The sequence below is a fragment of the Miniopterus natalensis genome, chromosome 1 (assembly GCF_054644295.1).
Source record: "Miniopterus natalensis isolate mMinNat1 chromosome 1, mMinNat1.hap1, whole genome shotgun sequence".
NCBI lineage: Eukaryota > Metazoa > Chordata > Mammalia > Chiroptera > Miniopteridae > Miniopterus > Miniopterus natalensis.
Window position 1 is genome coordinate 144,141,026 of NC_142081.1, and position 18,085 is coordinate 144,159,110.

The following is an 18,085-nucleotide window of genomic DNA, read 5'->3' on the forward strand; positions in this document are numbered from 1 at the left end:
TCACTCTTTTTGTACTCTTGCTAGGGACTGGAGTTGAAGATCAGTTGTAAGCAAGTTCCCGTAAACCTCATTTTCCTGCTCCCTGCTACAGGTTTTTGTTAAATGTGCCAACAGGCAAGACTCCAAACAAAAAAGTAGTAAGGGGATTCCTTACAGGCACAGTCTTCTAATTCCAGAGCCCGTGGAAGAAGGTTGTCCAAAGTCTGCATATGTTGAGGTGCACAGATAACAGAGAAGCCCAGGAGGCCGTGGCTCCTCAGTTCAACCTAGGCAAGGCCATGAGTAAAGGGCAGAGGGTGGCAGACGGAGAAACCAAGAGACTAGGAAAGTGGGGACTGATTTGGGGACTTGTAATAACGGGCAATCTAGTGCTGGCTGATCAGACTGTAACACCACCCCTTCACCTTTTTTCAACTAAAGAAAAGGTTTTAAGATACCGGACCCCGAAAAAATAATGAAAAATCATACACTCCATACAAAAAAATGTCTTCTGGCAGGCTTTTCCCAGGGCGGGGTTCGACGCAGCCATCCCGGGCGAATCCTCCACCGCCGGCGTCCCAACGGCCTAAGGCCCGGAGTCGGCGCAGGCGCAGGAGGCAGCAGCCGGCGGAGGGCCCCAGGCGGAGGGGGCGGGGCGGGGGGCGTCGCGCCGCCGCGCGCTCCGGGATTCGCAGCACCTCCCCGGAAATCCTGTGTCACGAGGCTTCCCCGGCGTAGATAGTGCTTCCTGGAGCTTGAGGAGGTCGCAAGTCATGTGACAGAGGCTTCCGAGGAACCTGTCGTTGGAGCGTCCCTGAAGTGGCAGCAGACAGCCGCGAACGCTGCTGCCCGGAGGACCAGGCCGCCCAGGAAGCCGGGTAACTGGGCCACTTTGACAGCTGCTCAGGCCTAGGCCCGAGGGGACGCCCCTTCCCCTTTCCGTTGGGTTTAGCTCCCGGGGGCTGGGGAGGTGGAGTGGGCTAAGGCAACCGGCTCCCCAAGTCGGTATCTGGAAACTCCGACTCCCTTCGGTGTCTGCGAGTCCTAGAGGCGTGGATTCTTGCGGGACTCCGACGGGCTCACCCTGCTTGGTCGGGTGGGGGTGGGGGTGGGGAGCGGGGGAGCCTTGGCGGGGGAGTCACCAGGAGTTTCTTTTTCAGGCGTGGATATTGAACCTGCTGGAGAAAGGGGTTCGTCATGGCGGATGTGAGTTAACAGCCCCAGCACAAGAGGAAGGAAAGGGTGGAGAGTTTGGAGGAGACTCCTGGGCGGGGAGAGGTAGCGCTTCCCAAGTAGAAATTTGTTTGGTTTTGCCCCTTCCCTTAATTATTTTCTCTGGGCTCTGCAGTGAGAGGCTAATATGAATTGATTTGCTGGGATCCCGAGTGGGGCCTGGAATGGGGGTGGAGGACACCAAGGTGCCTGTTCCCACTCCCCAAATCCTGTGGACATAAGAGGCTCTGAACATTTACCATTTGAGTTTTTAAATTGTGGTTTGCTGCTTCGCTGATGAGTAGCAACTTTTTAAAAAGAAAGGCAGAATATTACTAGTAGAATGACTAGTCTAAGCCGACTTAGCGGGATAGGAAAGAGGTATATATGGAGGAGCTGTGAATAGTCCAGTTTAGCTGGGGCTAAGGATATGTATGAGGGAAGTGGTGAGAATCAGGGCTGTAAATTAGTCATAGGCCATATTGTAGTCTCTCAAACGTCTAAAGAATTTGTACATAATTCATTATGCAGTTGAAAGCCAGTCAAACATTGGTTCTCAACCTTGTTTGCACAGGGAATCATCTGGGGAGCACCTTCAACCCAAGCTTTAGTGTGTGTATTAACGCTTCCCATGTTATCCCTAGCCAAGGTTGAGAATCACTGCAGCTATGGCTTTAGAGGAGAAAATACAACTCTTGGCACTGTGTAGAACTGCGTGGGATAGAAACATGAAACCAGTTAGCGCAAGTCATAAATAATAAAATGAAAATAAACCATAATGTCAGTTGAAAAGAAGAGATCAGTTTAGAAACATTTGACTTAACAAGTGATTTAAAAGTGAAAAATGTGAGGTTAGGGTTAACTATTGCTCTTAATTTCAAACCTGAATAGCGGGGTTGGTAGCAAGAACAAAAATGATTGAGGAAATTTGGATTTTAGATGACACCGTGATAATTTGAGATTTTTTTATGTATGTTTAAAATGAGAGCAAAGATAAACTGGTGGTGATAACATCAAATAAAATGAACATTTAGGTTTGGGTTATTGTAGGGGTTAGAGGTTCAAAACAACAGGTATCTAATTTACCTGTGCAGAGCTCATAATTGATACCTGACTATCAGTGAAATACCCCAGATGAAAGAGCGTAATGAGACAAAATAGTCATCTATTTCTTTTGTCCTAATTATGTTCCATGCTATACATGTGACATACAATGTCATGTGTTTAGTCATGTGAGAAAATTGAATTTCAGAGAAGTAAATCAACTTACCCAGGATTGTTCAAGTAATGTAACAAAATCTGTATATAGATGTGAAAAGATGTTCGTAATATATTCTCAAGTGAGCACAACAGTAATAACAGGATATGAAATAATATGAAAGTATGATCTAATTTTATAGCTAATATATATTTGTGCTTTCCATTTCCAGATATGCTAATCAGTTTACTTGTATCTTCTCAAAAAACTTTAAAAACAATAGTATGACCTAAGTCTGCTATTGTACCTGCTCAGCAAATAATGAAACTGAGGCTTAGAGAAAAGGGTTAACTTGCTTCAGGTCACACAACTAGTGTCAAAATCAGAAAGAAAAAGGAAATAGAAGCAAGAAACGTTATGAATGATGACTTAAGGTACCTGAAATGTGAATAGGACAGGATCTAGAGAATTAGTAAAAGGCATGTTATTATATGATTTTTTAATACTCTCTTTCAGGACCTAAAGCGATTCCTGTATAAAAAGTTACCAAGGTAAAAAGTTATTCATTTGTCATTAAATAAATTCTGTATAACATGTTAATTTTATGTAGTATTTTGCTTCTTGCTATTTTAAACTAATATTGTGTGTATATTATGCTATTGTTTAGCATTTTAAATACCTAAACACAGCCCTAGGTGGCATAAATGTTGTCCTTTGAATTTGCAGATAAATAACATGGGGCCTAGAGAGATTACAAGACTTAATCTAAAGTTAAACAACTAGTGGAAACCAGGGCGCTAGAACTCAGATTTCTTGCCACATTAAAGTTCTTTCAAATACACTATCAGTTTACTGGTTTTACTTTGAAGTAGTTACAGTAATTTTAAGGGGAAAAGAACGAAAAACTTGTCTTTACTATTAATACTACTTTTAAGACCTAATTGTCGAATCTGTGCATAACCCAAAAAGCTCGACCTAGGAGCACTTCATACTTAGAACACTCACAAGACTATCTTTTGCCTGCACACAGTCCATTTGATGTACCATTTTATAAATTAGGCTCTGTGTTGAAGAGAGCAAATTTCATTTAGAATTTTTACTGATTGAAATGACTTTGTCACTTGAGTTGAATTAAAATTCACATTTAGTTTAATGTAAAATGATACCTTAGAGTTAAAGGCATGAAAGAGAAGAATGTAACCTGAGACATCCATTTCCATATTCCAGAATAACTGAATAACCTTTGAGATAGCATAGCAGAATATGTTATTTTAAAAATTTCTTCAGTTTTATTATTTCTTATTCTCCAAATCTGTTTTCACTTAGAAAGATTTTAGATGTCACTTTATTTCTGTACGTGGGAAAAAGATCTCTTTGGATTTTTTCTTGAATTGTTTGGTGTGACTTTCCTATTTACTGGTGCCTTTACTCTGATTATAGACTACTAGATATTATTGATATCTTCTGGTTTTGATTTATCTATATTTTTCTTACATATTCAGGAAGAAAGCACTATTGAAGTATTAAATGATTTTTTGTTATCATTGATTTTATGTTAATATGATACTTAAATTTATTTTTACTCTTTTCCTCCTAGTACTGGCAAACTAAACACAAGCTGCTGTTTCTGTTCTCAACCTAATGCGGGGCACTACAGGCAGTCCTAGCTGCACAACACTGCAGCGTCATAAAAATGACCCCACAAGCTGAAACTGACCAAAGCAATTTCAGTAATCAGTGGAAAAAATTACAGTTATTTTGTAACGTTTAAAAGTTTTTTATCACGCTTTGGCTGGTGTGTGGCTCGGTTGGTTGGAGCATCATCTTGTACACCAAAAGATTGCAGGTTTGGCTCCCAGTCAAGGCACATACCTAGGTTCCAGGTTCTGTCCCGGTCAGGGTGGGGTGAGTTCTGGAGGCAACCGATCAGTGTTTCTCACATTGATGTCTGTCCTGTCTCTGCCTCTACCCCTGCCCCTCTCTCCCTCTCTCTCCCTCTGTCTCTGTCTCTCTCTGTGTCTCTTTCTCCCCCCCCCCCACCCTCCCTCCCTCCCCCTCTCTCTGAAATCAATATACATATCCTCTGGTGAGGATTAAGTAAAAATAAAATTTAAAAAGTTTTTATCAAAACATTAAAACCTCTATTATTGTTGGTTATATTTAGGGTACTGGAAGGAAATACTAAAACTAATATTTGCTTAATACACTATACTTTAAAATAGTAGAAACATTGAGAATTAGAGTATATTTCTTTGTAAAAAACTTATCAGTATTTTTTGAACAGTGTTGTTTGAACAGTGTTTGCCTACTTATTTCCATATACCTTAAGATACATGAAAGCTAAGTCCTTAAGATAAGGAACAGGCAGCTTTTCTGTGCCGTGGCAAATTGGCATACTCCTAAGTTTGGAGCAGCTTTCAACATTTTGTCCAGTGTTGTGAAACATCTCTGAGAGTTCTCGAATGTGAAGTTTTTGCCAGTGTTACTTCCTCTGGGACATCGTTATCCTTTTCAGCACAGCCACTTTTCTCATTTATGTCAGTCAGTTCACCTTCACTAAGTTCTTGTGGCTGCGCATTTCATGCAGAACAATTTCTTTTTTAACTCCATTTACTTTCTATTCAGATTTCACTTCCAACATTATCACTTTTCATTTCCTTGCTATATTTCATCTTTATTTGCCTTATTTCAGTTATTTTTTTTAATATCACTGAATAAAGAGATAAAACTAGATGCTTTGTACTCTGCGTAAACTGAACAGATGCTCAGTGACCAATCACCAACACTCGTTGAAGAAAGTGTTGTGACTGGTTATTGATCACAATGTGTGTCTGTTATATACAGTTATTTACATAGTGATTTGTGAACTAAAGAGTTAGCTAAGTTTGTACTTTATGCAGTTATTCAGTTAATATACCATACTTACTGAAATTTGACCCATGCTGTTGAGGGGAGATGTTGTTATTTAGCTAAAGTAATAATTAAAATGTTTCCAAAATGGAGCTTTACCAAAATGAAGGCTTTCTGTATTTATTTGTATTTGCCTTGCTAGAAGCTTAGCATATTGAAAGGATGCTAAAATTGTTGATGGGAGGGGGGAAATATCACACCGATGACAAAATACAGAAATGGAAGCATAGCTGATATTTGTAAAAAGGATATTTGTAAAAACACAATGATAATTTTTTCATAATGGAAGAAAGAGGATTAGTACCATTTCGTGTGTTTTCCGTGATGACTGAGGCCAGTTTGTTTATTTTTATTTTTTTAAAATATATTTTCATTGATTTCAGAGAGGAAGGGAGAGGGAGAAAGAGATAGAAACATCAATGATGAGAGAGTCATTGATTGGCTGACTGAGGCCAGTTTAATTCATATTCTTAACCATTCCTTCTTGAAGGTAGGCATATTGCATCTCAAGAGCTAAAAGAATGAAGAAATAATATTTTTGAACACTTCTAAAGAAAATATTAGAATACACACATTGACTTATTGCTAGATGTATGTAAGTTAAGGGGTTCTACACAGGCAGCCTAGCTTCAGAGCTGTGGGTCTCATGCTTTTAATTATATTGCTGTGCCTCTCAACCAAATCAGATAGCTACAAATACTAATGGAATATGGTTTAGTTTTATTTTTTTATTTCTCTGTTAACTATAGTTCTTGGATTTGTATTTTTAAATCTAGTTGTGACACAAGCAGCCTCAGGCTTAAATAATCACAACTTTGTATTTTAAAATAACCAAATGTTTCATCATTATATGAATAAAACTAAGTGTGATATCTTTGATTACTAATGTAACATTTGCTTTTTTCAGGGAATAAAAATGTTTTAGTAAGCTTAAGATTTAGAATTTTGTAGAATATTTCATAAAATTTATTTGTTCTAAAAGGATAGTGTACCTACCTCTCAATGCATCATAGTTATTTTCAACTGTTAGTAAAAGTCTATTCATGTTATTCTTTATTGACTATGTATAGAATGGGAAACACCTTTTATATTTGTGACCTAATTTCTTAAGTGGTTACTTTAAGTACATGAGTAACTTTTCTACTTTGTTGGACAGTTATCTCTGTGAATTTGAAATCCCTTAAAAAGAAGGTCTTTTTATTTCTACCTCCTTTTTTGATGTATTAGTTGGCATTTAAGTTAATTACTATGAAAAGCAAAAAAGGTACCTATGGTGACACAGATTTTTAAACATTTTTGTAGTACTCTTCACCTGTTTTTTAATTTGCTTATTTTTTGAGTAGGCAATACATTCATAAAGTTCAATATTCAAAAGTTAATTGAAGGACATAGAGTGAGAAGTTTGTCATTACTGCCCTTCAGCCACATAGTTTTCCTCTCACAGGCACCCATTGTTACCTACAGGCAAACATATATAAACGTAGCTATTTACGTGTATACACAGACGTCTCAGACTACTACAACAAAGTACAAATACATTGGATATTTTTTATATGTAAATGACCGAAATTTATTTCTCCTAGTTCTGGAGTCTGGAAGTCAGAGCTTAGGGTACCAGAATGGTTGGGTTCTAGTGAAGGCCCTCTTTTGGGTTGCAGATTGCAGACTTCTCATATTTTCACATGGGAGGAAGGCTAGCTAGCTAGCCTCTTATAAGGGCACTAAGTACATTCATGAGGGCTCCACCCTCATGGCCTAATTACCTCCCAAAGGCCCCACCTCCAAATACCATCACATTGGGATTAGAGTTTCAATATATGAATTTCGGGGAGGCAACAAAACATTTAATCTATTAATCTATTGCAACATACACACATGTATGCCTACATGTGTTGTTATATAAGTTGCTTCTTGTACACACTATTCTAAACCATGTGTTTTTTCACTTAACATCTGTAACTTTGAGATAGTCCTTCCCAGTACATAAAGAGCTGCTGCTTTGCTGCAGAGTATTCCATTGCATATGTGTATCATAACTTTTTTAACTTGTTCTTTTTGATGGATAGTTAGGTTTCCAGTCTTTTTCTATTTTAAGAGATGGTGCTATTGATAACTGCACAAAGTGATGTGTGGGTGTCCAAGTATCTATAGGATATATTTTTATATAACCTAGTTTTTAACTTAGAAGAATATATTGGCTTTTTTGGTGTTTTTTAAAAATATGTCTTTATTGATTTCAGAGAGAAGAAGGGAGAGGGAGAGAAAGATAGAAACATCAGTGATGAGAGAGTCATTGATCAGCTGCCTCCTGTATGCCCCCTACTGGGGTTTGAGCCCAAAAGCCAGGCATGTGCCCTGAACAGGAATCGAACCTCGATCTCCTGGATCGTAGGTTGATGCTCTACTGCTGACCTACACAGGCCGGGCAAGAATATATTGTTTTATGTATTAAGCACATAGGGTATATTTCAATCCATAGATAATTTTAGTATTGAGTGATAATAGAAAATAATACTAGTAAATATACACAATTGTTTCATCATTCTTATTTTTGATATGAGGCAGATAAATGACTTTTAACATTTTCTCCTCAGATTGCAATAACATTTCTCTGAGTTAAACATTTTTGACAATTGACATTTTTAAAAATATAGTTTCAGTATCCTAAGTTAATATAAATAGTCTTCATTCCTAAGTTAAAATATTAAGGTTAACATAATAAAGAATGGATAATTCTGGGTTATATAGTAGGAATATTGAGCATATTTCTGAGTTGCAACCTACGTATGTTACAAGATAGTTACAAGGCTCTAGGTTTTGCATAAATATTGAAAGTTCAAGAATGTTTCCTCATTCTAAATTTTAGCACTATACTTTTGTGCTCTAAGAATTCTCACTAATAATTTAATACTTAAACTGCACTGATAAATTATGTCATTGTGCCAGGGTGCACAAATGATACCCTGATATTAGTAATAATATTTTTAATGTAAACTATAAACCTCTACATGTTTTATTTTATTAAATTTCACAATAGTCAAAAAGTACACTTATCCCCATTTTTAGATTGTTAACTAAGGCTTGGAGAGGTTTTATAACTGGGCCACAGTAGCATAAATAGTGAGCAGGAGAGCCTGGATAGAACCCAGGTCTTCATAACTTCACAGGTGACCATTCTGCTTACTGATCCTTATATAAGCATGGCTGAAAGGATTGCTGTGTGACCTTCATTATTCCTGTCTAGTTCCTTCAGCTTAGAATGATCTTTTTGCCCTTCTCTTAATCAGCGCCATAACATCTAAGCTAAGCTATCACTTTCTCAGAGAAGCCTTCCCTGTGACCCACCTGTCTAAATCAGCCCTCCCTGTTATAAGCTCTCATATCCCTACAGATCACTTAATGGCACTTGCCACAATTTTAGTTTTATATTAGTGTGGGATTATTTAATTGATAGCCACTCTCCTTTTAGATTGTAAGTTTTGTGAAGGCAGTGACTGTTTATTTTTACTTAGCATGGTATTATAAATATTTAGTGCCACAAATATTGAGCACTTATTAGAATGAATGAAGGAAAAAGTCTGTCTTTGTCACTGTATCCACTGCCCATAACTTGTCATACTTTTGTAAACCATAGAATAATTAGCAATTTTAATGGAGAATCAGCTATGTTTTTTAGCTCTTCATCAATAAACTACATAAAATTGAGAAGATTATAAACGTGCCAGTGATACACATTCATGTAATTTATGGAAGAATTTTTTAAAACTCTTCCATAGTCTGTCAAGAATTGAGTTTCCATGGTTTTTTCAGAAATATATGTGAAAATTGCCATTATGACTTTGAGGTACATATTTTCAGAAAGTAAAATGTTTTATAATTTTAACTTTTTTTCCTTTCTAGTGTTGAAGGGCTCCATGCTATTGTTGTGTCAGACAGAGACGGAGTGCCTGTTATTAAAGGTAAAACTGAGCACTTAATATGCTCATGTCATGATTGCTTTAGAATAAAAAATGTACTTATATCTGAGTAGTGCAGAAGCAAGCATATAAACCCATTTCAGTAAATTTAGGAGATGGTGGAAATGTTTGCTTTTGTATTTTGAAGCCTGTGTTGAAACTTATTACATGTTAAATGTATCATGTTACCATTCAGAGCTTAAGCATGGATTTAATCACAGACCTAGTTTCCCATTAAAGCCATTTTATGGTGTAATATAAACCATTAGTAAATCTAAGTGATGAGGCTGGGTATGTACGCAGCTAGGTATGTTATACACAAAGACTCTCCACTCCCCCGTGATTTTATATATATATATAATCAGTAGTTTTAGGATAAACATCCATACATTTGAATCAACATATAGTGGTTGTTTTTGTTTAATCTTTCTTGATTTTCTACTACACTACTGGAAATAAGACCTTTTTTTTTAAATCCTCAGCTGAGGATATTTTTTCCATTGCTTTTCAGTGGAAGGGAGGGGAGAGAGAGAAAGAGAGAGAGAAACATCAATGTGAGAGAGACACACCAATTAGTTGCCTCCCACATGAGCCCTGACCAGAGCTGGGGATGAGCCTGCAACTGAGGTACGTGCCCTTGACCAGAATGGAACCCGGGACCCTTCAGTCCACAGACCGACGCTCTAACCACTGAGCCAAACCAGCCAGGGCCTGAAATAAGATTTTCAAAAACTTTTAACTTCACAGTTACTTTAGTTAACCAGAATCTAGCAAGAATTTTTTACCTGAAGAAGAACTCACCAAAAAAAAAAAAAACATTCATACCTGATTTTAGCCCTTTTTTTTCTTTTTTTTTTTTAAGTGTATATGGTGTCACAGCCAGTCTATAGTAACACTTTTACTCCTGTCTGGTATCATCAGAATGGATGTGTATAGTTATACTGTGACACTGTAATAGCTTTACCAAAAAGAAAGATTAAATCATGTTCTGTACATTTTGTTGCCAATTTATTTTCTACTTGGGTTGTCATATATGTCAGGTAATTTTAGACTTTTAGAGTTGGAAAGAAGCTTAGAAATCAATTAATTTATTTCTGTTTTATAAACGAAGATGATCAAGTGCAAAGGGTACATTGTCATTCCAGAGTTGCAATGTGAGTCAGTGACAAAATAATATTAGAACCTATCATCTCCTGATGTATGATCCAGTGTGCTTTCTAACTTACCATAAAACATAGGTGGCTATGGGCAAGTCACTTGCCTTTTCTTAGTTTTGTAATGAAGGCTTTAAACAAAACAATGTCAGAGATTTGCCCAGCTCTGATGTTCTTTCCGAGGATCTCTGTGTCAAAGCCTGAAGCTTATACAGCTTAACTTCTTGACTTTAATAAGTGAAGGAAAATAGATGGCCAGCTGAAGAATTATTAATATCTGTAAGCAATACTACTGTGGGTTTTATGAGAGCAAAGTTTTCTGAAGCTTTTTTTTATTCTAGCTTGGCTGTCAGTTAACCAGAATATTCAGTTTATTAAATGTACTGATTGGGTAGCTCACTTGGTTAGAGCATCTTCCCAATACACCACCAAGGTTGCGGGTTTGCTGTCCAGTCAGGGCACATACAAGAAGCAACCAGTGAATGCATAAATAAGTGGAATAACAAATCAATGTTTCTTTCTCACTCTCCCTCCCTCCCTCCCTCCCTCCCCTCTTCCCTCTAAATTCAATAAATAAAAATATATAAATGTACTGATTAATCAGTGCTTCAAGGTAGGTAGATATTAAAGAAGTATAAACATTTAGTATTCTTTTTAAAAATTAAAAAATATTGTGAGAATCATTTTTCCCTTAGTTATGATCCATCACTCAACTTCTGAGCAGCTTTTCACACCTAAATTAATGAGACCCAATTAGTGATGTGATTTTAAATATTAGAAGCAGAACTCTTATGCTTGATATTTTTACAGATATATGTTAAAGGTACTGTAAATCTTTCTACCATGTCTGCTACATCATTTTTACTTTGATCATTTGTATTTTCAGTGGCCAATGATAATGCTCCAGAGCATGCTTTGAGACCTGGTTTCTTATCTACTTTTGCCCTTGCAACAGACCAAGGGAGCAAACTTGGACTTTCAAAAAATAAAAGTATCATCTGTTACTACAATACCTACCAAGTAAGTTCATAACAATCAAATGGTTTGCTGATTTCATTATTATTGTTTTGTTTTCTATATAAAATAGCTTGTGTTTTCATTCTGATTTGAGTTTTGAAGGGGGTAGAATTTTAAAATCTTAGCCTTCAAATTGGTTATGTTAAACTATAGTGATTTTCTTCACATTTTATACCAGGAATTAATTACTGTGGAAAAGTAGTTAAAAAGGTGTAATAATAAAGTACATGATATCCAGAAAAGGGTAAATCAGGTCTCTGTTACCTCCAGTAGATGGTGCCCTTAGCTTAACAACTATGATTTCTCAAATGACACTTGTGGTGGTATGACAGAGAAAAATTTATCTTGAAAGTCAAATGATAAGTTATTAAATTTGTTATTTCAACTAATTCCTTTATTTGGTTTGAAATACACACACACACACACATATATATATATAAAAAATAAGTGAGGTTATTATTTGTGGTAAAGAAATTAGTTGCTACATACTTCTTGATCTCCAGCTGTATTTTCTTTAGAATAAATTAATCACTTGTTTATTAGAGCATTCCTTACCAGAGTATGGCTTATGTACTACTGATGATACACAGGTAACATCTTTTTATTTTTAAAGTGTATATTTTAATGTGTATTGGACAAAAGATAACCAGCCCATCCAACCTTTAACTTTACTGATAAGGATTAGATTGAAGCTAAGTTAAAGATAGTTTATGTAAAGTTAATTTAAATTTGTTTAAATTATAGTGTACAGAGGCAGAAAAATCATAAAGCTACAGCTACTTGAATGACTGAGAAATAGTTCCTTTAGCCATTTAATTATTAAATTTTTATTGAGCCCTTACTGTGTAATTGACACTGCTGGTTTTTCGAGATAAAAAGATGAAGACATAGTCTCACCTTAAAAACTTTTCAGGCTAAATGGTATTGTCTCTAAGAGAGCATCAATTACTCTATTTTATGGAAATATTTGTTTTCAGCTCTTTCATATTTTATGATGTAACACCTTGAAGTTGGGCTGGTGTCTTATACATTGACCATTTAAAAGTTTTTTAAAAGATTAAGATAGTTAATTGAATTATATTGCCTTTTCACAGTACAATAGTATTTAGATCTTATTTTCTTTTTAGGTGGTTCAATTTAATCGTTTACCTTTGGTGGTGAGTTTCATAGCCAGCAGCAATGCCAATACAGGTATGTTTTAATTACCTTAAATGCAGCTTTTAATTCTTTATCTTTTTTTTTTTTTTTTAAATATATCTTTATTGATTTCAGAGAAAGGAAAGGAGAGGGTGAGATAGAAACATCAATGATGAGAGAGTCATTGATCGGCTGCCTCCTGCACGCTCCCAACTGGGGATGGAGCCCGCAACCCGGGCATGTGCCCTGACCGGGAATCGAACCCCGGTCACCTGGATCCTAGGTTGACGCTCAACCGCTGAGCCACGCCCGGCCGGGCTAATTCTTTATAATACTATATCTAAGCAGTCTAATATGATAGTAGGAGTAGATTTAGGATAAAACAAACCCTGAATTTGTGGGCCATGTCCACAGTCTAGTCTTTGCTCTCCGAAAAAGTAACTTCTCTGTTTTCCATATCTGTGTAATGGAGCTAATATCTACTTGTGTGGGTAAGCTATCCTTTAAGATAAAAAATAAATTTAAATGTTAACTTTACCTTGAACGCTATGTCTTGCTCACATTAAAACAGCTTTAGAAAACCCCAAAGAGTAGAGAACCAAACAAAACAAATAAAATGGCCAAGGATGAGTTAAATTCCATAGAGACCAATCTGTGAGAATTTGTTAAAGTTTGAAGGGTAGTGAGCATGGTAACTGTGAAGACTGCGAATAGGATGAATATAATCGCTTTGTTCTTGAGGGTTAAAAAACTGAAAACAAAGACTAGGAAGCTGTACTTTCCATAGAGGATAGTAAGATCCTAATTATATCCAGTAGCCTTCACTGGGTATTTTTGTGTAAAGTAACAGTATTTAGTTGAATTGTATTTTTTTACTCTCTTTGGATAAAGTATTTTTTTTAAGGTCTGTTTCCTTCAGATTTGACCTCTCTTTAGAACGGTTATACGTTCCCTTTTTGTTTTTTTTCTTTCCAAGCTGTTTGAGCAAATTCTGTTTCCATCTATGTCACTGAAGCCAGTCCTTAGATTGCTGATCTTTAAAATGAGGGGTTTAGATTTGATGATCTATTAGCACTCTTCCATTTCTACATGTTTTGAAGCTATAAAATATATATGTGAAAAAACTTCATAAATTACACAGAAGTGGGCAAAAGTAGGTTTACTGTAAACCTACTGTTGCCCACCCCTGTATAGGATAGTAGTAGTGTCAATATTTTAAGTAAACCTCAATTGTGATAAATTACCACCACATACTAAGTCATTGTTTGTTATAAATTATGATGTACAGAATTACATTTTAGTACTTAGCACATTTTCTTGAGAATCCCAGATCCTTTAAATGTTGTGTGAGACGGGAAGATCTTTATTTATTTGAACATAAAATAAGTAGTGTCTAAAATGTATAGCCTTTCATTCAGGTAAACTAAAGGAGAAGCTAAATATGCTAATTTCTAGATAGGTTGTCTTCCAGAGTCATTGAACTTTCTTTAAACATATATGTATAATGATTATGAATTTTTTGGTTACTTTACTTTGAATTAGAATATTTTAGTTACAGGGAATAAACTATGTCTCATTTACATTTTAGTAACAATTTCAATAAAAGGGAATTTAAGTCAAAGACTTTTCAGGAACATTTTTTCTAATGTTCTAATTTTCTTAATCTCTTTATTCTAGGACTAATTGTAAGCCTAGAAAAGGAACTGGCTCCATTATTTGAAGAACTGAGACAAGTTGTAGAAGTTTCTTAATCTGACAGCGGTTTTTTGTCTACCTGTCTTCATTATAACCGACACAATATCTAGCAATCTTGATACCACAACAATATTGTGTCCATGTACTCAAGAAAGGGCCCCTTTTCTACCTTACACTAAAGAAAGAGTCTATAGATACAATTTATGGACAGATTGATATCTTTTCTTATATAGGTCTTATTTACTGAGATCTGGGGATACCACAGAAATGGTTCAGTCTATCACAACTCCCATGGAGTTAGTCCAGTCACCACATCTGCATGAGATTCTATTGGGTGGGTCAGAATCAAAATGGTACTTTGATCCACGTGAGCCATGAAATGCTCCCCCTTGTACATTCTGCCAGGCCTGCAGAATGAAGCAGATCCTTTTTATTATGAATAATAATAAGGACATATTTTTTTCGTATTGTTTTATTTCTTTGCACTGAGTGTGGGGATGATAAAATGGCTTAGTAAAAGTAATAAAATCAGTACAATCACTAACTTAACTGTGTATATGTTATTTTGCAGTATAGATGAATATTACTAATTGATCTGATTCTTCTCAGAGGGTGCTGCTGTTTAATGAAAAAGGTAGCTAATATTCCCCCCTCTGCTTTCTGTAACCAATCAGTGTTTTAATGTTTGTGTATTCTTTATAAAATTTAGATGTGATTCATTATTGAACTGTTTCCAATATTGGTATATATGTAAACATGATACTACAGCCTTTTTTCCCAATACATGAGTATAAATAAAATAGTATTTTTAAAGGTATAGTTTGAGCACTATATAGTTTTTTTCCCCCCAGACTACTTTCAGAAGTTTAAGGATATAATTATTTAATTCACTCTTTCAACCACATGAATAAGTAGCGAGTGTTTCTTGTGTATGTGGGTTTGGAGATGGTTTTACTTAGCATAAACTGTCATTTGGAAAACAAATATTCATGAGCCTAATTTAATCTCTATGAAATTGGTATCATACTTCTAGAATATGCCTTTTATATTTAGGAATGCAGTCCGTCATTGAAGGTTGTTAATTTCCTCCTGGGTGCTTTGACAATCAGTTTGCCCGGGTATAGTTCAGTACACATGCATTGAGGACCTGTGTGCCATTTCCAGAACCACCACATTGTAGAATTCTAAGGAACACAACTCACATCATATTTCCATGCTCCAGGGATGCATTTTACGTGGAATGTGTGTGGATGTGGTCCCTGGAGTTGTGGAGTAAGATAGTAGTCAGACACTTTGCCTGCTTGCTGCTTTCCCTCAATCCATCTCCCTCCTTTCATCCTATACAAATGTGAGACTAAATGGCGGTACCTACCTTTAAAGAATTTACTGTTCAGTAAATGAAACAGGTATGTTAAATGCTGTGATAAAGGATGCTATAGAAACAGAATAGGGGCATTTGTTTATTTAGCATTAGATTCTGCTTTATTTTGAGAGAATAGGGGCATTTAATTGGGCAAGAACAACAGCCTTTACAAATAAATAGAGGCAAGAGATATGCTTTAGCTGCAGGGAACTATACTTAGTTAATTGTTACAACCCAATGAAGCATTAGACACATCCATTAAAATCCAGAATCCCTATTACCTGGGTTATTTAGTAGTGTCCAGGAAATTTTTGCCAATGCAATGGTTCATAAAACAAGAAGGTATTTTATAAACGAGGTGACCAAAATTTTAATTGCAGGTAATATGTATATAAAAACCCCAGGAAAGAAAACTATAAAGAAGTTGAAGGGATTAGCTAAAGAAAATATGTGCATATTCCTATGGACACAGACAATAGTGTGGTGATGCCAAAAGAGGGAGAGGCAGGGATAGGTGGAAGTGGGCAAAGGGGGCTAGGGGGTTGGGGGAAATCTGTAATAATGTTAACATTAAAATTTTAATTTAAAAATAGGATAGAGACACTTAACCTTTGCATGGCAAATAATGCTACTATTAAAATTTCTATTTGACGTGGTATAATAAATTATAGTTCATCTGGAAAAATAAGGTGAAAATCTCTTAAGTTTTGAAAAGATAATACAAAACTAAATTTGGTACACAGCTAGACAGATCAATGGAACAGACTAACCCAATAACAGATGTCAGTACATACATATGAGGACTTTAAACATAAAGATGACATCATAAGTCAATGGGGAAAGGGTTATTCAATAACTAGTAGGGCAGGCATTGTTTATACTCTGCTGATGGAAGTAAAAATTGTTATGCACCTTTATAAAGGACAGTTGGCAATCTATCAAACTTCCAAATACTAAGATCCTCCAGAGAAAAAGAACCCACAGACACAAAATAATTAATTTGGAAATCCCGGTGTCACTCAAGTTGACACAAAACCATACCCAGCAATTTCACTTCTAGATATTTATCCTCTTGATGCATATGGACACATGCAAAATTATATATTTACAAGTCTATTTATTGCAATTTGGTTAATACCAAAGGATTGGAAACTGGATACCCATCATAGACAGGGTGATCATATGTTGTGGGGGTTTTTTAACAGTACCAGTTCATACCCTGCTTACCCTTGTAAGCTTGACACCACATACCCAATTGGAGAAATAAGGACTGCGATTATTATATTCCTTATTTTCTGTTTCAGAGCTCTAAAATCTTAGAGCAATTTGACATAGTGACTTTATGGCTGTAGAATCTGATCATAAAAATGGAATTGTGATATTTGTATTTTTTACTCCATTTTTCTAATAATTTGTTTGTATTGGATTTTACAAAATTCCAGTCTGAAATTTAAAAAAGAAAAGAAAATCTGATCCTTCACCACAGATGATTTAGGAAATTGCTTGACACCATGCCCTGACAGCCTGAATCCACAGTGAGCAGGGTGGGCTCAAGCCTGGAAGTCTGCTATGTACTGTACTAGCTCAGGTGAGGATCTAAGAACCCTCTCTCATGCCACATGGGTGGGAACAGAAGGGCTCCAGCCTACTGAGTGTTCTGACGTCCAGTGGCTCTGGAACTGGGGGCAAGGTCCTCTCAGAGGCAGTATTAGCCCCACCATGGGGGTGACTGTCCTGGTCCAGAGGGAACAGTGGGCAAGATGATCCTAGCGGAATTCTGAGAATACAGTAGTCCCCCCCTTATTCGAGGCCTCACTTTCTGCAGTTTCGGTTATCAGTCAACCATGGTCTGAAAATATTAAATGGAAAATTACAGATATTTTGAGAGAGACCACATTTACATGACTTGTTACAGTATATTATTATTATAATTGTTCAATTTTATTACTAGTTATTGTTAATCTGTTACTGTGCCTAATTTATAAATTAAACTTTATCATAGGTTTATATGTATAGGGGGGAAAAACCATAGTATTTATGAGGTCTGGTACTATGCAGTTTTAGGCATGCACTGGGGGTCTTGGATGATATTGCCTGTGGATAAGGGGGGGCTACTGTAAATGCTAATACTCTGGCTGTGTCTTAAGAAGTAATGCCTTTATGATGAGCACATACCTGTTAGCAGACATGGCCTGACACAGCCACACCACCAGCTATCCTCCCAAACAGCCTCACTCAGACCTGCCGTTGGCACAAAACACTCGCCCTCACCTTGGACTCATACAAATAGCAGAGGGCCTCCTCTCAAGAGGTGAAATCATGACCACTTTTTAGGGCTGCTGACAGCAGCAAGTAAATCATCTAGCATAGTATTAATGACATAGTAGATACATGTTAGCTCACCTTTTTCATGTCAAACCCTCAAAAAAGTGGCTTTATCCCCAGTGCAGCACACTCTCCATCA

At 36.4% G+C, this 18,085-nt stretch overlaps 1 protein-coding gene across 1 annotated transcript; it reads left to right on the top strand.

Annotated features, from left to right (window-relative positions):
- Nucleotides 1–691: 691 nt before the first annotated feature.
- Nucleotides 692–15,075, top strand: LAMTOR3 (late endosomal/lysosomal adaptor, MAPK and MTOR activator 3). Its single transcript, XM_016223630.2, has 7 exons — nt 692–857; nt 1,140–1,185; nt 2,906–2,940; nt 9,200–9,258; nt 11,296–11,429; nt 12,554–12,617; nt 14,241–15,075. Exons 2-7 carry the CDS (start codon nt 1,177–1,179, stop codon nt 14,312–14,314), a joined length of 375 nt encoding a protein of 124 aa, XP_016079116.1. The 5' UTR covers nt 692–857; nt 1,140–1,176; the 3' UTR covers nt 14,315–15,075.
- Nucleotides 15,076–18,085: the final 3,010 nt, after the last annotated feature.

Excerpts from the sequence above, each read along its gene's own strand:
- LAMTOR3 (XM_016223630.2), top strand. Across the intron at positions 2,941-9,199 it reads CTGTATAAAAAGTTACCAAG|TGTTGAAGGGCTCCATGCTA; the intron begins GTAAAAAGTTAT and ends TTTCCTTTCTAG. Across the intron at positions 12,618-14,240 it reads CAGCAGCAATGCCAATACAG|GACTAATTGTAAGCCTAGAA; the intron begins GTATGTTTTAAT and ends TCTTTATTCTAG.